Raw genomic sequence first — 20,087 nt, 5'->3', positions numbered from 1 at the left:
TAAGTTTAAGCATTAAAGAATATAGTTTGAAAAATCGATCATTGGCAAAAAAAAAAAAAAAAGAAAAATCAATAACAATAATGTAATTTATAACATCTGATAGAGTATATAACTTATCTTGAGATTACAATTGATTTAAATTATTAGTTCAATTGATTTCATAACATAGTATCATTGGCAAAAAAAAAGATCGCTGGTTTAAATATAGATCTACCCAAAGTGAAATATTTTGCGCTATGTATGAGTAGAGTGCGTATTTGCATTCATGGATTTAGCTCAATGGCTCTTGTATGAGAATGCGTGATAGAGTGAGAATATACTCTCTCCGATCCAGAGCAAATATATCATTTGAGATTTAAACTAAATTAAGCAACAAGAAAGAGACCATAACAAAGTCTCTTTATCTACAATAAATTTTATTTTAATATTTTTTAATGTTTATAATTCTGATTTTTTTTCTATTAACTTTAAATATTTTATATGACAACATTAAAAAGAAGTAACTATTGATACTTCAAATATTTTTTTGTTTCTTGTCTTAAAAATGGGTGATAAATCATTTCAAATATCATCATTATTTCTCAAAAAGTAATTAAAAATTTCCCACGTTTTTTGTTAAATAACTCTAGCTGTGGGCCAATCACTCAACATATTTCCCTGAAATTGGAGAGTGTGGGGACTTTCCTTTTATCTCCCATCTCACCAACATTGAATTGAGCATCCAATAACCATTTTCTCTCATATTTAATTTCTTCATGGCTAAACCTCTATATCATTTTCATGAGAAACATCATTCTTAACTCTTTCTCTCTTTTCTTTGTTTTTCATTTTATTAATTACATCATATATTTCACAATTGAAAATAATAATTTTCGATAATCTTGAGTTAGTCTGGTGGTCGATTTAGTTTCTTTCACTTTGGTGACATGAGTCTGATTCTTATATCCATTAATAGGGATTCTCTAGCTTGCTGACCCCAGAATCAAGAAAATAATAATTTTCACCACCTTGTAAAATTTTTTTGAACTTTGTATATTGTTTGGAGCTTTGAATATTTAAATGGGTGTTGGGCAATCTGGGTTAAGGTGTAATGGGTCGGAAAGGATTGGGCTTGGAGACTTGCCGGAAAGTTGTACGGCTGTGATATTGGCCCAGTTAAGCCCACCAGAGATATGTACGCTTGCAGAAGTGAACAAGACTTTTCATGAAGCTTCATTGTCTGATTTTGTGTGGAACTCAAAGTTACCTTCAAATTATGAGTTTCTTGTTAGGAAGCTTCTTAATGAATGTCCTACTAACTTCAGTAAAAAAGAGATTTTTTCTAGGCTTTGTGGGCCCATCAGATTTGATGCTGGAACTAAGGTGAGTAATTTTTTCGATAATTGTTTTGATTTATGAAGTCCGGATTTTTTTTAATTCTTGGTAGGAGAAAATGAGAGAATTAATTCATTTTGTATTTGACAAAACATTAAAGTATTTTTAATTCTCGAGATTAAGGATTTGATGTTACCATAAGGTGAAAAGGTAAACCTTCATTTATTAGATTCACACATAATTCTCGTGATTAAAGATTTGATATAATTATTATCGTGTATAATGGGCGGGATATATTACTATTGCTTGTTTTTCATAACAGGGTAAACTTGAGATTGATAGCGTATATATAAATATTTTATATAGATTTTTAAAATAAAATTTTAAGCTGATATTTAAAAGTGAAAGTTTTAGTGATTTATGTTCATTATTTCGATGGAATCAAAGATTAATAATTCTTTCACTTTAGATTATAATATTTATAAAGTAAAATAACTCATTATATTATGTTGCATATGTTGTTGTTACTAAAGATCAACCGTTAGTTTTTTCATTATTAATAAGGGTAAAGTTGCGTATATTCAATTCTGTCATACTCTACACTAAATAAGAGTCACTTAACTTAATAATATTAGGACAATGGAATGTATTCTGATATAGTAAATGTGATTGTGTAGGAGATATGGGTGGAGAAGAGCAGTGGGAAGATGTGCATGGCAATTTCATGGAAGGGAATGAGGATTACAGGAATAGATGATCGTAGATATTGGAGTCATATTCCTACTCATGAATCAAGGTAGGCTTTATCTTTTGGCTTAATTATAAGTATTAGATCTATAATAATAATAATAATAATAATAATAATAATGATGATGATGATAATAATCAATTATCAGTGGCTACATATATACATATATTTATTTACGTTAATCCTAATTATATTATATTATTTATATCTCTGCAGATTAAATTACATGAAACAATATGAATTTGGACATAAATTATTTATCAAGTCGAATTTTAAATATTGTGTTCATTGAGACAAACTTTGAACTTAGTTTCATCTAACAAATATTTGCTGCTAAGTGTGCTGCCATATGTATAGTCACGTCATTTCAAGTGTACAACGTCATTTCAATGAATACAATACTTAAAGTTCGACTTGATAAACTATTAATAGTCAAAATTCGACATGTTACATCCAATTTTCCATCATAAAAAGGTTTCTAATTAACATTATATAAAATTTTGATTACAATGAATGAATTAGAGTATGGATGAAGTAATATCTTGTTCTATAGTTTTCTGTTTTTCCTTGAGAAATAAGGTGCTAGCTAGCTAATTACTTGCCTTGAAATCAAGTGTTACTTGAAAACAACCAAATAAGCAATGAGGCAAGAACTAAAAAGTCAATATACAATTACAATATTATTCATAAATTTGGATTTTGCCAGCTTGCTCTCTAGAGTGGGTGCAAATTAGTTCCCATTATTGTCATTCTCTTGGGTATTTGGTTTGGGTAACTAATTTTTATAAATGATTTTTTATTTTAATTTGGAAATGATTTAAAATTGAATATTATATGTGTGGAAAAAATCTTCCATTCTCTATATAAATATTTTTTAATGTTCTTCTATTCATAACATCTTCATTTTATCACATTTATCATTAAAAATCAAGTTTCATTCAAACAAAAAGAAATCAACATTAATAATTTAATCTATCAACCATTTAATGAAAATGAACCAATTTTTTGATCATTTTAAAATAATCTAAGATACTACATGTGTCTTAGCAAATATACCTAATATAAATCATTTATTTTCTATTTATATACACTATTTCGGCCATTAAAACACCTTAAAACATCATCACGTTACCAAAAATCTTCATCCTTCTTTAGATAAACTTGCGCAATAACAATCAAAACATCAATTTTCTTTTCATTTGGTATTTTTTTTTACGAATACAAGCATTAAGTGAGATTATTCACGAATAATCTATCAAAAGAAGTTCATTCTCAACAAATGTACAATAAGAATTATGAATATTAATTTTTCCAAATTAATATTAGTTTTCTCAAAAAAAAAATTTTACCTTTGTATTAAATCAAACACCCTAGATTATAAGTTTATAACCTTTAAAGTTTAAACCTAGTATGTTATGTAATATTACAAATAAGTCAAGAAAATATGTCCATATGTTATTACTTTTGGAGAAAATAAAACAAGAGGCTAGAAATAATTGATATTGTAAGAACTAATGACATTTGCGTGCAAAAAGAGTATTGGAGTCGCATTCAACTATCTTCAAGCTTTCTCCTTTTTGGTTGGCAATATATCATCATGAAAGACAAGATTTTTAATTCATGGTTTTATGGCCATTGTTAGTATTAGGAAGTGATTGTAATTTGTCCATGAAAATGATATATATCAAGAGCTTGACAATGCCACCCAATTAAAGGACAAATGAAACAAAAAGACTATTTTACCAATAATAACAATTAATATCAACTTTGATATTTAGTTGCATGGTCTGTCTTTTTTCTGTCATTAAAAATAATATTTTTTCTAATAATATGTTATTCTTAGTAGCGATTTTAAAGGGCAAATGAGTCTTAATAAGAAAGTCTCTTAAACACATTATTCATTATTTTGATTGATGTGGGATAAATTTGTGAATTATTATAAATAAATAAAATAGTTTTGTTATATGTTGTTGTAAGGTTGTGTTTAATTCACTTTAAAATAGGAGTAATAATCATTTAGTAAAATATGTTAACTTTGGTAGATGAATTTAAGTTAAATCAGTAATAAAAAAAAAAAGTGTAAAGAGGAAAACAATATATATCATGCATCAAAAAATTCACTTTAATGAATGTATACAATTCAGTAAGATAAGTTTAATTGAGTAAAAATAAGATGAAATTAATAGGATATAAAAGACATCATTAATTATATCTCATAGATGAATATTAATTTGAAAAATTATTACAAAATCACATATAAAACGTAGAATAAATGTTCAATTAATTTTTAGTATAGCTACTTTTGACTTTCTAATTTTTACTTGTATATCTAAGGGTGTAACTGTAAGCGCATATGATTTTTTGTCGAAATAGAATTCTCTTATATTCTCCATGTGTAATACTTATTTTATTCTATTATATACTTGTAAATGACAGTAACATATTTTTATATAATATGTTATAGTCAGTTGTAAATATTTTAAGACAGAGATAATATATATTTGGGCTTATCGTGCTAGATCTAAACTTCCACTTTTTCAATCTAAGCTTAATCATGTTTTGAAGTCAATGTCACCTTCATAAGCAACAATATCTAAACTTGTATTTCAAAATTAGATTAGTACCCTACTAATATACTGTATTAGCATAATATGATAGTTTAAGATCAACTAATGGAAGTGGACTTTTTGGATTTATCTTATAAGAGTCTAATTAAAGGCCCCCACAATTGGGTTAATTAAAAGGAAGCACTCTAAGCATGAAGTGGCAAACTAATAATTGCGGTTTTACTTTTGATATAATACTAATTTTATAATAATCAACGTGTTTTGAGACGTAATTATCTTTTTCATCACCAATCCAAGCTGTGCTTCACTTTTATTGGATGCTTTATAATTAGGTTTTGACTACCACTAAATTGCATAAATACTATTATACATAAAAAGAATGCTTAATATTTAAATAACAAAAAAGTCATTGATAGGAGTATTAGTTTAGAAAGATCTTCTATAGGTGAAAATTAAGTATTATTCTATAAAGATTTTGGAAAAATTACCTAGAATAATCCAATCTATTCATGATTTTCCTACAATAATTCCACCTATCGATTAATCATGAATAATCCCAACTTTGAGGGGTAATTTTCTAGAGTAAACAATTTTTTTTTAAAAAAAAAAGTTTAATTAAAATAAAATGTCAAAAAAAATTTTAAAATATTTTAAAAATTTTTTTGATTTTTTTTTATTATTTAGAATTCTTTTATGTAAATTTTAAAATTTTTCTTTAATTTTAAATTAATTTTCAGTTTATTATTTTGGTGAATTACCTACTATAGTAGGTCATCGGGTTACCTAAGTTTACTCTAGGCAAATACCTTCTAATGTTGGAATTATTCATGGTTAATCAATAGATGAGATTATTGTAGGAAAATCATAAAAAGATTGGATTATTTTAGGTAATTTTTTCAAAGATTTTCTATAGGTAAAAAATTTTCCAAATTTTATAACATTGTATGATAGGGTCTCATTGAAAGATGCACCTTATACATAAATTAAATAGCTAATTAATATAAATTATAATGATATAAACTCTTTATTTAAGGTTGTTTCGCTGAGAGACTATCTCATACAAGAGTAGTTGTTACATCATAATAGATGATTTTGCATTTTGGGAATATTTGGCAATGGTTGTTAGTTGTTGATTGTTACTTGTTTTAGCTGTATTCTTTGGCAAGTTTGAAGTGTTGGCCTTTTCTGTTAGCTTTTAAATTTGCTGAATAAGTCAAGTAGTCAACTATTTTAAGGAGATATTCGATAAAATAATGTATTTCACTGTTAATTACTACAGAAAAATGGGTCAACAAACAAAAAGTCAATAAAAAACTAACCAAGTTAGCCTTTTCATTTTGTTCATCAAACATATTTTTTTTGTGCTTTTTGACCAACGAAATTACCAAAAGCCAAAGACAAATTCTCAAATAAGATGATCTCATGGTGAGATCATTACTGTTAGGCTTGGCCAATATGCATTTAACGTTTTAAAATGAAACTTACAATCTTAAATGACCAATTATAACCTCAAAGTAGAGTTTTAGTTAAAGTGATTACTTATAACCTCAAAATAATAACTTACAATTTAAAGTTATCAATTAGAGAAATTAGTTAATTATATAAGTCCATTTTATGATGGACAATCTCATATAAGACTTAATAAAAGCGGAAAACAAAAAAAAAAAGTCAGTACAAAAGTATTTACCAAACAATACAAACATCCTTTGTGTAAGTCCAGTTCTCAATCACTGATCTACATTTTTTGTACAATGAATTTGATTAGTAGCTTTGCAGCGGGCCGTGATTGGTCCATTAGGCATCCAAGGTGATTATCTTGGGCTAAATTTTGAAAATGGCCCATTTGAGTTGGTCTTACAAGCAACTTAAATAAAACAATTGTTTATGTAGTTGTTTGCTAAAATTAGGTATTATTATTGGTTATTTATTAGAAAAAAGTGAACTAATGTGCTAGAAGCCAATGAAAAAAACTATTTTAATTATCTTTCTATTTTAGGGTAAAAGCCACTTTTTAGTTGTCCTAAATGCCAAAAATCAAAACACAAAAAAAAAATAAAAATAAAAATAAAAAATTAATAAGTCCGTTACCAAAAAAGCCTATCTAGACAATCCTCTATGCTTTCTCCGTCCCTTTAAATTTAATATATTATATTAAACTCAACCTGCTTAATGTAACAAATTCAAAAAAAATATTCAAATTTCCATTGTTAATAACTAATGATGAATTATATATTGTATGAATTATGTAGATTCCATGCAATAGCATACCTAAAACAAGTATGGTGGCTAGAAGTAGGAGGAGAGTTAGAGTTCAAGTTCCCAGCAGGAAGATATAGCTTACATTTCAGGCTACAACTCGGAAAACCCACCAAAAAACTCGGTCGACGAGTTTGCAACTCAGAAGGAGTCCATGGTTGGGATGTTAAGCCAGTAAAGTTTCAAGTTTCAGCCTCAAATGGACAACATGTTGTTTCACAGTCTTATTTAAAGCCTACTGGAAATTGGGTTTGCTACCATGTTGGAGACTTTACTTGTGGGTCTATGCCTATCAAGATCAAGTATTCCTTGGCTCAAATTGATTGTACACATACTAAAGGAGGACTTTGCTTGGATTCTGTTATTATATGTCCTACTCAATTAGTACATTCTTTGAAGTACTAGGCTTAGTTTTTGTATAGTTTTAAATCTTAGGTTATGTATGACAAGGTATTGTAGATAGCAAGAATGCCATATAGAAATTTAAAAATTATTTTATAGTAGTAGTTTCCAAAAAAAAGTTATATTATATTATAGTATTATATCTAAATTAGGGATAATTTCGTTGGTTTTGTAATGTAAGTAGTATTATGTATAGTGTATACAAATGTACTCTATATTGATTACTTGTTTCTAGCATAACATGGTGTTCTTGTTCTCTTTTATGAGCGAAATGCCCATTAAGTTATTGATAGATTATGGGATGAAAGTTGACTGAGTCAAGATTATTATTTAAAGTAGTTGTATTTGATTTTGGGTGCAATGGCAAGTTGGATAGTACTCAGTGCCTTCTTGTACATGGAAACCCATTTTTCTTCCTCCAAAGATGTTGGCTTTGTTCTTTCAAATGAATTATCAATGCTTTGTTGAACCAACAAGTCGTCTCTTTCACATGGAAAAGTTCATCTTTCTATCAAACAATGGAACATGAAATCTTGTGCCATCACTCATCTTGTTTCCTTACCAAAATCCTTAATTTCACTCATAAAAATAACCAAAAATCTCACCAAACTCTGATATCAACTGTAATAAAAGCTTTTAAAAGTATTTGATGAAGAACAAGATTCACAAACAAAGGATGAAAAACAGAGCACAAAAATGAATGCAACACACAAAAACCTCATTAAAAGTCATATATTTACCTCAGTCCAAAAACAAATTTTTAAAGATAAGGACTTGCTGTTTCAGTAAAAACGAAAGTACCAATTTTCTCAGCAAATCATATGTAGTAAAAAAATAATAATAATTATGACAAGTCTTGTATGAGACCGTCTCACCATAAGATGAGTATATATAATTAGTCAATTTCTGTGATTAATCACTTTAAAATTGTAAGTGAATCACGTTAAGGTTATAAGTAATCAAAGTGATCATTCTAAAACTATGAAAAATAATTATTTTAAAATTATAATTAGTCATTTTTAAAAGGGTAACTGCACATTATGTCGGCCCTATTTTAATCTCAATATGATAACCATCTCATTTATCAATTTGTGTAATAAATAATCTTGCGCAATTCCAACATCCAAACTGGTGCGATTTTATTTGTATTTTTGTGAGATTCTGTTAATGTAACTCCCAATCTCATTAGACACATGATTATATAATTGGGTGGATTTATTTTATTATTCTTAAAAACAAAATAAAAAATAGTCATCTGTTGTTGAAATCAATATTTTTATTTATATTTTTTTCTACTTCTATTTTCTATCTTCTTCTAGCCAAGCACTTTGGTCTTAATTTCTTTTTTTTTGACATAATAATATTGTTTGAAAATAATTTAGTTCTAAAAATATTAGTTACAAAAAATATAAAACCCATAACAATAAACTCAGTTTATTAATAAAAAATGATTTATTTTGAAACATAAGCTTTTTTAGTCTATGGGAGTTTTTATCAATCCCAATGTATTTTTTTCTTAGCTTTTATGCTTTTGTTGATGAACAATAACTCATATTCAACTGGTTTTGTATGAAATGGTCCTATTAAGACTCTATATAATTACTTTATTTTTTTAACAAACCACTTTAAAATTTTAAGTGATCACATTAACACACTTAATGTATTTGGGTTAACTTAATAAAAAATGGTCTTATTATGAGACTGTCTCATTTAAAAATTTGTGCAATTATGTTTTTAAATTTTTGATAATCATAACTTTTTTAAAATAAAGTTTTTTAATGATTTAAAGTTTTAAAGTAATTATTGAAAGTCTTTTCCATTTTAATCATACAAATGTAGTCAAAGAAGCTCTAAGTCCAAATTTTAACCTTTGGAATGAATAATTAAGACGAGATACTAAACATTTTAGCATATTTAAGTTTAATTATATGATTAAACTTTCATCCTACTCCTTTGAACAATTCCAAATAAATTCTAAATTTTGACAACTTTTATTACATTAAATCAAAATGTACACTTTAAATCATTTATCATTACCATCATTTATCAATATCTAAACAGGTCATTTTTGTAAATAAATTGTAAATTAATGGAATACATTTATTTAACTTGTCACTTTATATTAATTCTAACAACAAATTGTTATAATAATGCTAACATATAATACTTTTCTAAAAATCTTTCCCACCTACTATTTATTATTATCTTCTCAATATTATAAATATCACTTATTTCCTAAATCATCCTATTTATTACAATTTTCAATTATATATATATAACTCATTGCCCTTTTAAAAACCTACTTCTTCTGCCTTTATAAGGCCTCCATTTCTCATAATTTCTCATTTCTGTCTCCCTATATTATAGCTTAATTAAATTTTGTGAAATCAAAATCTTATTTATTTTTTTCTCAATCAACTTATAATTGATGCAAAATGGGAGACAAAAACAAATCAATTGAAGAAAATAAATCACAAGATTTAGATGACATATTATTCTATACTAGCTCAACTTCTAGTTCATCAAGCTCTAGAGATTATAGTGATGTTGGGATTCTTAGCGATGTGGAAACCCTTCAAAACATTCCTCTTGAACCACTTACTAAGGTATCTTCTTGCATTCTAATTAAATTACGATGTGAGAGTTTTTTCTGCTAAATGATATAAAAATATGACACACAGAAGTATAGCAATTGTTTGACCTTACGTGTACTATTTATTTGTATTCGATATGTAGATTAAAACATATGATTGCCTGATATGTTGATTTATATCCGATAAAAATATACAATTTTTCGATATGTTAATTTATATCCAATACACATATTTAATTGCTTGATATGTTAATTTACATTCGATTAAAATATATAATTGCTCGATATGTTGATTTATATCCAATAAAGTATATGATTCCTCCAAAGTTATTTTTGGTTCAATCTTTGTTCCGTCCTTGTACTCTCTTGTACTAGTTATGTTTAATTTTACTTTGTTCTTGTACTTTAAGGTTTCTATTGATTTTGATCTCCAATCAAATGAAATATATTTAAAGATAATCATTTTGCTTTACAGAAACTATTTTGGTTTTTGCTTTAGAGTAATTAATTTGTTGGAAAAAATTTCAATAGTACATATATATATATATATATATATATATATATATATATATATATATGTATATATATATATATATATATATATATATATATATATATATATATATATATATATATATGTATATATGTATATATATATATGTATATATATATATATATATATATATATATATATATATATATATATATATATATATATATATATATATATATATATATATATAATCACTTATGCAAAATTAATTTAAGTTTTAGAAAATTATTTTTTTCAAATATTAGTAGAGTTAAATTGATTGATAATGATTTTATTGTATAATTATAATCAATTATAAGATATAAATTATTATTATTATTATTATTATTATTATTATTATTATTATTATTATTATTATTATTAAAGTTATAGGGGAATTTTTATTACTATTAAAGTTGAATCAGTTATTGAGTCAATACTAGAGTGTGATGGATTATTGATTTATTTCCTAAATCTGTTAGGCTAAATTATCTGAATTCATGAACAAATGCTGGAGCAAATATTTCTGTACAATGAACCTGCGATATTTCATTGCATATTCTTGTTTTATTCTGATTGTTTGACAGTTGTTTTACTCTAACGGGTTTTTCCTTTTTCTAGAATAATCTTGCTCTATTGTATTTTGCTATATATTTACCTTTTGAAGGTAGCTCGTAATATTTTTAATTGTATTTAATACTATGATTAGCTTAAGTTAATTTTAGTGTTTGCTTAAATCTTTTTTAACTAATTTCATAAGCTAACTTTATTTATATGATATTAATTGTTTATTATATATTTAAAATTTGACCACATAAGTTAGCAAATGTAGAAGACATAAATAAACCAATTACAAGGAGTACTTTAATATTGTGTAGAACAAGCAAATCAATCAAATAAGAATCAGATACTTTAAGTAAATAACGGTAATTTGTTGTATTGGAAAATCACCCTTATGTGAAAATTTTTAATAGGGTGGGACTCTAAGGATTTTAAATTATCTTTTTTTTATTTTCTTTACCTTGTGGTATTTGTTTTGTCAAAAATTTACAAATCACAGTAATTTCGTTGTGACTATATTAATCATGTACAATTCAATATTACGTAAAGTTGTCATTTGTTGGTAATAAGGGTGAACTAAGAAATAATTTCGTTGTTATTAATACATCAAGACTCTAAAACATTGCCCAAGTAGGAATCAGTTAATCACATTATGATTACAAATGTTATTGTTATGCGTCATCTTTGTGCGTCATCTTTATGCGTCATCTTGATAATGTCAATAAATGTGGAATAGAGACAAAGCCAATGATAGCAATGACAACCAAATTAAAGTTATGAAGAAAGGAGTCACTTGGAGGTCTGAAAAAAATGTCCATGAGAATAAAATTGAGAGTGAGGGTGAGGAGAATAAAATTAAAGCTATAGGGAGCGTCAAAATAACAGATGACAACACTCGATAGTTATAGATTTACATGGTCAGCTCTGAGATTGGAGAGGCTTATAGCGAAATATTTATTATGGACATATAGTTATTAAAATATACTTTCTATGTTCTTTTAAGTTTGTCCAATTTGAGTTTTTCACATTTATTAAGAAAAAAGAATCTTTTATTGTAGTGGGTATTATTTTAATTAAATAGTGGTGTAAAGTAATAATTGTATTGGAAGTATGAAAGAGAAAATTAAAGTAAAACAAAATTTAAAGAACAAAAAAGGAGTGAGAGAGTGAATATACTAGAGAAATAAGGAAGTGAGAGAGAGAAATGAGGGTATATTAGGGAAAAAAGATTTGCAAAATAGAAAATATTCTAAAGTGGACAAACTTTTAAAACTACCCGTTATAGTAAGGTGGATAAACTTAAAAGAACGGAGGAAGTATTATTATAGTCCTCTAACTATTAAATGTTAGAAGCATTATTTTTCTAATATTTAACCTTTTATTTGATTTTCCTACAATAACATTTAATTGATTGTGAATAATCTGAATTTTATGTTCACTTACCCAAGAATATTGTTGTCCAATGATGACTGATTTTTGCAGTACAATTGTTGAGAAAAGAAAAATAAAATAAAAATTTTAATATTAGAAATTTAAAGTCAAAATTATTAAATATACTTAGTTTATTTATTTCTCTTTGTAATTTTTCTTAATTTTTCAATTTTTTATTATCTAATTATGTATTTACTTTGTTATTTTTTATTGCAAAATGACTTGTTGTCTACCTTAGTACATTCTTAGTAAGCATCCCTTATAGTGGGAATTAGTCATACTTAATTAAAAGTTAGGATTATTATAGGAAAATTATGTACAATATTGTATTATTTTGGGTAATTCTCCTTTAAACTTTAAATAAAATCAGGTCTATAATATGATATCAGAGACCAACACGAGTGGTTGAAATCCTATCATATTGCAGAGTTCTTTTTATTGATTTATGTTGCCTTGCATTCTTGAGTCGAGCTGTGATAATTTTTCTACATCATGTTTAATTAGGGAAAGCCCTACAAGGTTCTCACTGAAGAAAATATTCGGAAATATCAAGAAGCTGATATAAAAAACATATCAGAGATTCTTAACATTACACAAGCTGAAGCAGCATTAGTCCTTGTTCATTGTAACTGGTATATATACTAGTACTAATCTGTCATCAGCTTCTCTTTAATTTGATCATAACTTACTATGTCTGATAATTCTGATCGTGATTTTACTAACAGGAACGTTAGTATAATTCCTGATAGATGGTTTAACGAGGGAACAAATTTAAGACATAACATTGGTCTATCGGAAATTCCCTTCATGGAATTTACTTTCAATGCTAAACAAGTAAGTCATTTGTTATCTTAAGAGTATGTAACATATTTTGTGCTTCAACCATTAGCTTAAGTTTTTGATTGAATTGGTTTATTGACATAGTATTAGAAGCCAGCGTGACAAGAGGTCACGGATTCAAATCTCAACTATCATGTGGAAAATTTAGCGCCGGATATGAGGAGCGTCTGTGTTGCATTCACACTTCACGCTCAATGGGCTCTCGTGTAAGAGGGCGTTTTAGAGACTTAGAGTATATAACATATCCTGGGGGCTGAGGCATCAACCATCAACTTAAGTTTTTGGTTGAATTGGTTTATTGACATGTTATCAGAAAGCAGCGTGACAAGAAGTTATGAGTTCGAATCTCAACCACCCTTCATTTAAAGTGAATATTTAGCGCCAGGTATGATGAGGGTCTGTATTGCATTCATACTTTTAGGCCAAAGGGCTCTTATGTAAGTGGGCGTGTTAGAGTCTCGTAAATTCCGGAGGCTCCTGTGCCAATTTTATCTTAAAAACCTTTAGAATTTATAAAAGAAAAGATAAAATACTAGTATATGATAAAAATTCTTCATTTATTAAAATATTAATATTTAATCTTGTCTAAAAAAAATTTTGGGGCCCCTTAGATAACGGGGCCTAGTGCTATAGACCAATTTGCACATATTAATCGATAGTCATAATATAATATATCCTTGAACTTCAACTACCTACTTAAATTTAGGTTGAGTTGGTTTCTTAAGAAGCTATACGTCTACAATATACAACTTTTTCTAAAAGTATACTGAGAAGTTTGAGCTTTGTATGACAGGTAAATTGTGGAATGTGTGCAAAAGAATTTCCTGAGGAGTTGATACCTGCTCCTCGTTGTGGACACACATTTTGTATCAATTGTTGGGCAGGTCGATTCTTTTATCTAATCTATATTAGATGTGTTTAATGGGGTGGGGCGAACTAATGGGGTCAAGGATCGGATTACATTTTAACGGGTCATTATCGGGTCGGGTTAATAATGAGGCGGGTCATTAACAAGTCTTAGTGTAGAGGATCGGGTCGGGCGGGGCGGAATAATTATAAGAATTAATTGAAAAAAAATTACCACTTTTTTTTATATTTTCAAATAATATTATATACATAACTAGGTCGATCCAATGGATCATAAAGTATAATAAAAAAAACTATTTTAAGAACTTTTAAAAATCGGGTCAAAGTGGGTCGGATTTAAACGGGCTTTGACCCGCCTCAACCCGACCAGCCCCGTTGAACACCTTTAATCTATATTGAAAGGAGAGGCTATAAACCTCACTCAAGGATCACTAAATTAAGGTTTAAGTGTGTGTTTGTGTTGTGTCAAGTATAGGAATCAAATAATGCAATGTAATGTGATGAATGGCAATAATAAGTAAATAATCAAGACAAAGATTTAAGGTGGTTCACCAATTTTGGGCTACATACACCATCTAGCCTAGTATTTATATTATTGTGTTTAAAGGAGAAAATACAAACTTGAAGGAATTACAATAGAGTATTAGTGTAAGGGAAGAAAGGAACTAAAATGGGAGTAAATACACAAGCAAGAAGGTAGCTTAACTTTGGTGCATCAAATAACCTTGTATACAAGGATATTTTATAGTGAGAACAATGTATTAAGGTGGGACACAAAATGGAACAGCACTAGATAAAGGCAGCAGAAGGCAGATTCACGAAATAGTAGTCAGAAGCTATCGCTCTCGTCCTGCTGCTGGTCGAGCCTGGGTCGTGCGTGGGTCGAGCAATACAGCCAGCAGCTTCTGCCGCACTTTCTTTCCTCTTTGGTGTATGCTATGGTCTCCAATACTCTTGCACATTGATCTTGGCTCTGGATACTTGCACTCTTATGCTTCACATGTAAAGGTGTACTACCCATAGAATCTTGTAATAGAGATTTCCACACAAAACAAATCACAAACATGTGATATGTCCTCTTCTAACCTTCACGAATTAAAATAATTAATTAACTTAATCATCTTCTTGATTACTTGGTGAATATAAGTAACCCATAATCTTTAACATATATACAAGAATCAATTGAGATATAAAAAATGTTGAACGCGGGACATATAAAAGATAGCATTCATGCAAGATAGTGTAGTCGATGGAGAACAAAATCAGAATTTATGTATGTTTTGTGCAGGTTATATAGGGACAAGCGTCAATATGGGGATGAAATGCTTAGTGTTACGATGTCCTGTACTTAAATGCAATTCTGCTGTGGACAAAGACATGATTCATATGCTGGCTTCTAACGCTGATAGAGATTTATATGACAATTACCTTATGAGATCTTACATTGAGTGTAACTTTAAGGTGCATGATATTTTTATGTTTTCAACTCATTTTTCGCGTTTTGTTCATCTCTCGATGCATGCGTTCTGTATCATCGTTGACATCTAGTTGATTTTTATCGTCGACATCTCAATGTTGTGTGTGTGTAGGCTAAATGGTGTCCTGGCCCAAGTTGTACTTGTGCTGTGATTCTTGAAGACGGAAATAGTTACTCCAAGGTTACTTGTGAGTGTGGTTATAGCTTCTGCTGGAAGGTGATATTGTTTAACTTTGAACTTGTCATTTTCTTCCATTACTCGACGAGTCTCCAGTATCATTAAGTGACTTCCCCTAGCTCTGAGGCGACAGGTTTTTTGACATATCTTAGCGCCTTAACCATCAGTTTAAATTTTTGGTTGAGTTGGTTCATTGAATGGTATCAGAAGCCAACGTGAAAAGAAGTCACGGGTTTTAATCTCAACCATCCCTCATTTAAAGTGGAATATTCAGCGCCTATGCGCATCCACACTTCAAGCCCAATGGGCTCTCGTGTGAAGGGGACATGTTAGAATATATAACATATCATGAGGCCTTAACCATCAGCTTAACAGCTTAAATCTTAAGCTGGCTTAAACAACTGTCTTGATAGCTAGAAAACCATCTAATACTTTCAGTCTATCAAACCCGCCAACTTTAATTGATTACAAGGCTTCCCTTGGATTATTGCAGTGTACAAAGGAACCACATCAGCCAGTAAACTGCATTGCTGCTAATAACTGGATAATGGAAAGCCACAAACAGTCTCAAAACATGTATGTCAAAATCTCCAATAGTTAAATTGCTTCACAATGCTATGCTATTTTTAACTTGCCCCTTATTTACTTATAGGGCAATCGTTGAGACCAAATGTTGTCCGAGCTGTGGGTATTCGTTTGAGGTAAATGATCGATACAAACGAGTGGAATGTGGTTCGTGTAATCATCAATTTTGCAGGTAAATTAGAAAAAATTCTCGTTTGTATGTACGCTACCAATTTCTTCTTGAACGAGCAATTGATATGCTAGTAAAAATTGTAGGATGTGCCTTTCTTCTTGGCTGGAGCAAGGCTTCTGGGAGGCAGACCAGTTTACACATATTTGCACTAATGGGAAAGGAAAACAAGTTATTGTAAGTTCCTAAGATTTTTTTATCCTTACTAAGAACAAGCTAAGCAAGATAATGGGCGTGTTTGGTAAACAGCTGATAGCTATTAGCTGGCAGCTGATTTTATTGACTGGATTGACCAGCTGATTTGGACCCGCTGCTATGAGCGACTTATTCAAAAAAGTTTATACATAACATTAAGATGTTTCAACCAGTTTGACTACCCAACACGCTGTTTGTATCAAAATAAGCTAAACTTGCCTAATAAGCTATTTTGCCTTCATGTTTCATGTTCTTAGAATTTCGATGATGAGGAACAAAAGAAACGAGCTGAGGAATTCATTAAGAAATATCAAAACTTTCACACTCGATGGATGAACTATGATATGGTAATTGTATTTGTTGGGATTTCTCTATAAGATTAAGAATAAATAGAGATTTAATTTATTTCATTTATTGTTTATCCTATTTTTATAAGTACAGGGTCTGCAAGCAGCTTATGAGGAAATTCAACACCTGAAAAATGGCCTGCTGGTGAGAAATAAGTCTGAATACTTGTGTACTTCCTACTTAGTTATTACAAAATACATATATGGGGAAATCATTGTATATAGCTTGTTAGGTTCATCAGCCGTGAATGATTCACATCAGTATGTTAACCGTTTTAGGCTGAATTAACTATATGTTTATCAACTCATTCTTGTTTTTCGTATGTAGGTGTTGGGATGGTTTATCCCACATCGAAAAATCAAAAATGGTGTGCACATATTATAAGTTATTAAGAGCCCTTCTTCCCATTGCCATGTGGTTTTGAGATGGTAGATATCTTCTTGGCTTATAAAGTGTGTCCACCTCGTGTTTCCCCGATCATTTGCTGGCATTAACAATAAGTTCAGCTAAACTTAACAGTGGGACTTAGGATGTTCAACACTAGTTTATTTCTCAAAACTAAGATGGATATATGAGTTTCATATTGGATGTAATTTGCAGCTGAGAGCAGTAGCTGACAAACAAGGCATAGATAAAACAGAAATGAGCTTTGTTACCGATGCTTGGGAGCAGGTAAAATCCAGTACTTTTTATCAATTGGTTTTATGATGGAACCTCATCGGATTTATATGCAGTCTACTCTTCTCTTGTGTGAGTCTTGTTTACAAGGCCGATAATAAATTTATGAGTCAGAAGTGTGTTGAACAAGCGCCAATAGGAAAAGAAGCTCTAATAGGCAAGGATAAATTCCTATTATTATAAACAACTCACAATTGAGTACACTGATCGAAATAACATATATAGTATATATATATATATATAGTTTTCATTATATACGAGTGAGCCTTTTAACGAAAACAACCTGTTTGTTATCGCCTTATTTGTTTCCCGTTTCTCATGCTTGCAGATTGTAGATTGCAAGAGGTTCTTCAAGTGGGCATGTGTTTTTGAGTTCTATTTAACGGATTCTGATAATCCCAGATTATATCTCTACCATTATTTGCTAAGTATGCTACTTATAACCATTATTATCAGTTGATAAATCATAAATGTCAATTCTAGCATTCTTATCATAGTTCTAATTATTGGATGGTTTTTCTCACATCGACATATTAAAGATGGTGTGCACACTTATAACTCATTATAGCGTTTTCTCTCATTGTCATATCGTTTTGAGATCGTATTTCTTATTGGAAAAATAACCCACATATGATTGCACATCGAACAATTAAAAAAAGGTTGACTAACATACAAGTTTGATAGGCTACTCCTATTGCCAATTGGTTGTAGGATGGAACCTCATCGAATTTATGTACAGTCAACCTTCTTCTTATGCGAGTCTTGTTGTATACAAGCATGTTAACAAATTTATCATCTCCTTAGTTTATGAAGTGTGTGCACCTTATATTTTCAAATTATATGCTGACATTCACAATAAATTCAGCTCAATTCAACACTTATTTTGCAGGAAGAGGTGAAGTTGTACTAGAAAGACTTTACCAGCAAGCAGGGAACTTATCTATATACTCTATTATGGAACAAAATTCACCTCAGTTCTTGAATTTTCGACATGTTCTTCTTCAAAAGATAAGGTAAAACAATCAAACATTTGCCATTCGCTGGATTTAAAATTTTCTTTCTAAAGGAATGATTATTGTTAAGGATGAATCGGAAATATCGTCTTTGTTTTTACAAGTATACAATTGCATACGTACACCTAATTCTCTTAAATCTTGTTTGGTGAAAGTTTAGGTACTTCACGGCATGAGTGAAGCAACTACGGCAAATAATTTAATGACCCTACGTATTTTTCATGTTTGAGGCCCTTTATTATTTATATCAAATTCTTCTACCACCTACTCTATCTTAATATATTCGAAGACCCTTTGTTTTCAGAGAGTCTTATGCGGTCGGACGTGCACATCCCTAATAACATTGATTTATTTTTTTTAACAATATGAATTATGCAGTGTGGCTTGCAACTTCTTTAAGAACATGGTGTGGGCTTTAGAAAACAAGCACTCTGATTTGAACACACTTCGCCAAGATCTGCACTTTAGGCTGCTTGAAAGTGGGCCTGCAACTCCAACTGAAGATAATAATGAACACAAAGAAAATCCATGGATTTGTGCTCATTGCCATTTCCCTAATGATGGTAGTACCATTTGTGTTATGTGCTATTACTAAATCTATTATTTTTTTAGTTGGAAAAGAAACTCTCAAATTTCACAAGCATGTTAAGATTTAAGAAGTCTTGATGATCGTGTTGAGATTAAAACGACTTTAATATTATTGTTGTTGAAAAGTTTAGTCAGTCAATTTAGTGTATAAGAATATGAAGTGTATATTAGATATGATGATGAAGTTTGCAATTAAATTTTGTTTTTTAATTTGACGCATAGAGGTTGCACGTGCAGGCCGTCGACCCGTCCTATGCACATGTCTAGTTCTTATATGTTTATTGCTGGGTCAAACCTATAAGGGAATAAGAGAGGACTGTGTCCTAGGCCCATCTAAAAAATTAGAATAATGATGTTTTAATATTTCATATTTTGGGGCCTAGAATAGTATATTTAGTAATTAGGGCTCATAATTAATGTTTCGTCTCAGGTCTCTCAAATCACAGGGCTAGTCTTGGTTTATTGTACATATACTTCATATTCGTTGCTCTATAATTTTTTTAGTTCATCCCATATAATTTGCTCTATTACCATTTTAAGCATAATCATCTTCTATAATATCTTACTAAAACCTCTAATTTATTTCCCTCCCCTGTATCAAAAGATATTCAATGTACTAAAGAACATGATTTCATCTACACACCTTTAAAATGCTTATTTTCTTCCTTTTTCTTGATTTGTGTCAAAACTCCATTAACAACAATCTTATAAGACAGAGGAATATTATACACGAGTTTTTTAATAC

General features: G+C 29.2%; 2 protein-coding genes across 2 annotated transcripts; both read left to right on the top strand.

Annotated features, from left to right (window-relative positions):
• Positions 1–596: 596 nt before the first annotated feature.
• Positions 597–7,657, top strand: LOC130806775 (F-box protein PP2-A13-like). Its single transcript, XM_057671979.1, has 3 exons — positions 597–1,362; positions 1,992–2,110; positions 6,879–7,657. The coding sequence occupies exons 1-3, from the start codon at positions 1,060–1,062 to the stop codon at positions 7,288–7,290; spliced, it is 834 nt and encodes a 277-aa protein (XP_057527962.1). The 5' UTR covers positions 597–1,059; the 3' UTR covers positions 7,291–7,657.
• Positions 7,658–9,722: 2,065 nt separating this feature from the next.
• LOC130805387 (probable E3 ubiquitin-protein ligase ARI8) lies at positions 9,723–19,349 on the top strand. Its single transcript, XM_057670159.1, has 16 exons — positions 9,723–9,893; positions 12,909–13,036; positions 13,130–13,242; positions 13,329–13,450; positions 14,038–14,128; positions 15,400–15,572; positions 15,701–15,805; positions 16,260–16,342; positions 16,419–16,523; positions 16,607–16,697; positions 16,973–17,062; positions 17,157–17,207; positions 17,664–17,735; positions 18,070–18,169; positions 18,607–18,754; positions 19,133–19,349. Exons 1-16 carry the CDS (start codon positions 9,723–9,725, stop codon positions 19,347–19,349), a joined length of 1,860 nt encoding a protein of 619 aa, XP_057526142.1.
• The last annotated feature ends 738 nt before the right edge of the window (positions 19,350–20,087 follow it).

Source organism: Amaranthus tricolor, chromosome 2 (assembly GCF_026212465.1).
Source record: "Amaranthus tricolor cultivar Red isolate AtriRed21 chromosome 2, ASM2621246v1, whole genome shotgun sequence".
Lineage (NCBI taxonomy): Eukaryota > Viridiplantae > Streptophyta > Magnoliopsida > Caryophyllales > Amaranthaceae > Amaranthus > Amaranthus tricolor.
Note: the sequence above shows the minus strand (reverse complement) of the source record. Positions and strands in the feature narration are given on the sequence as shown.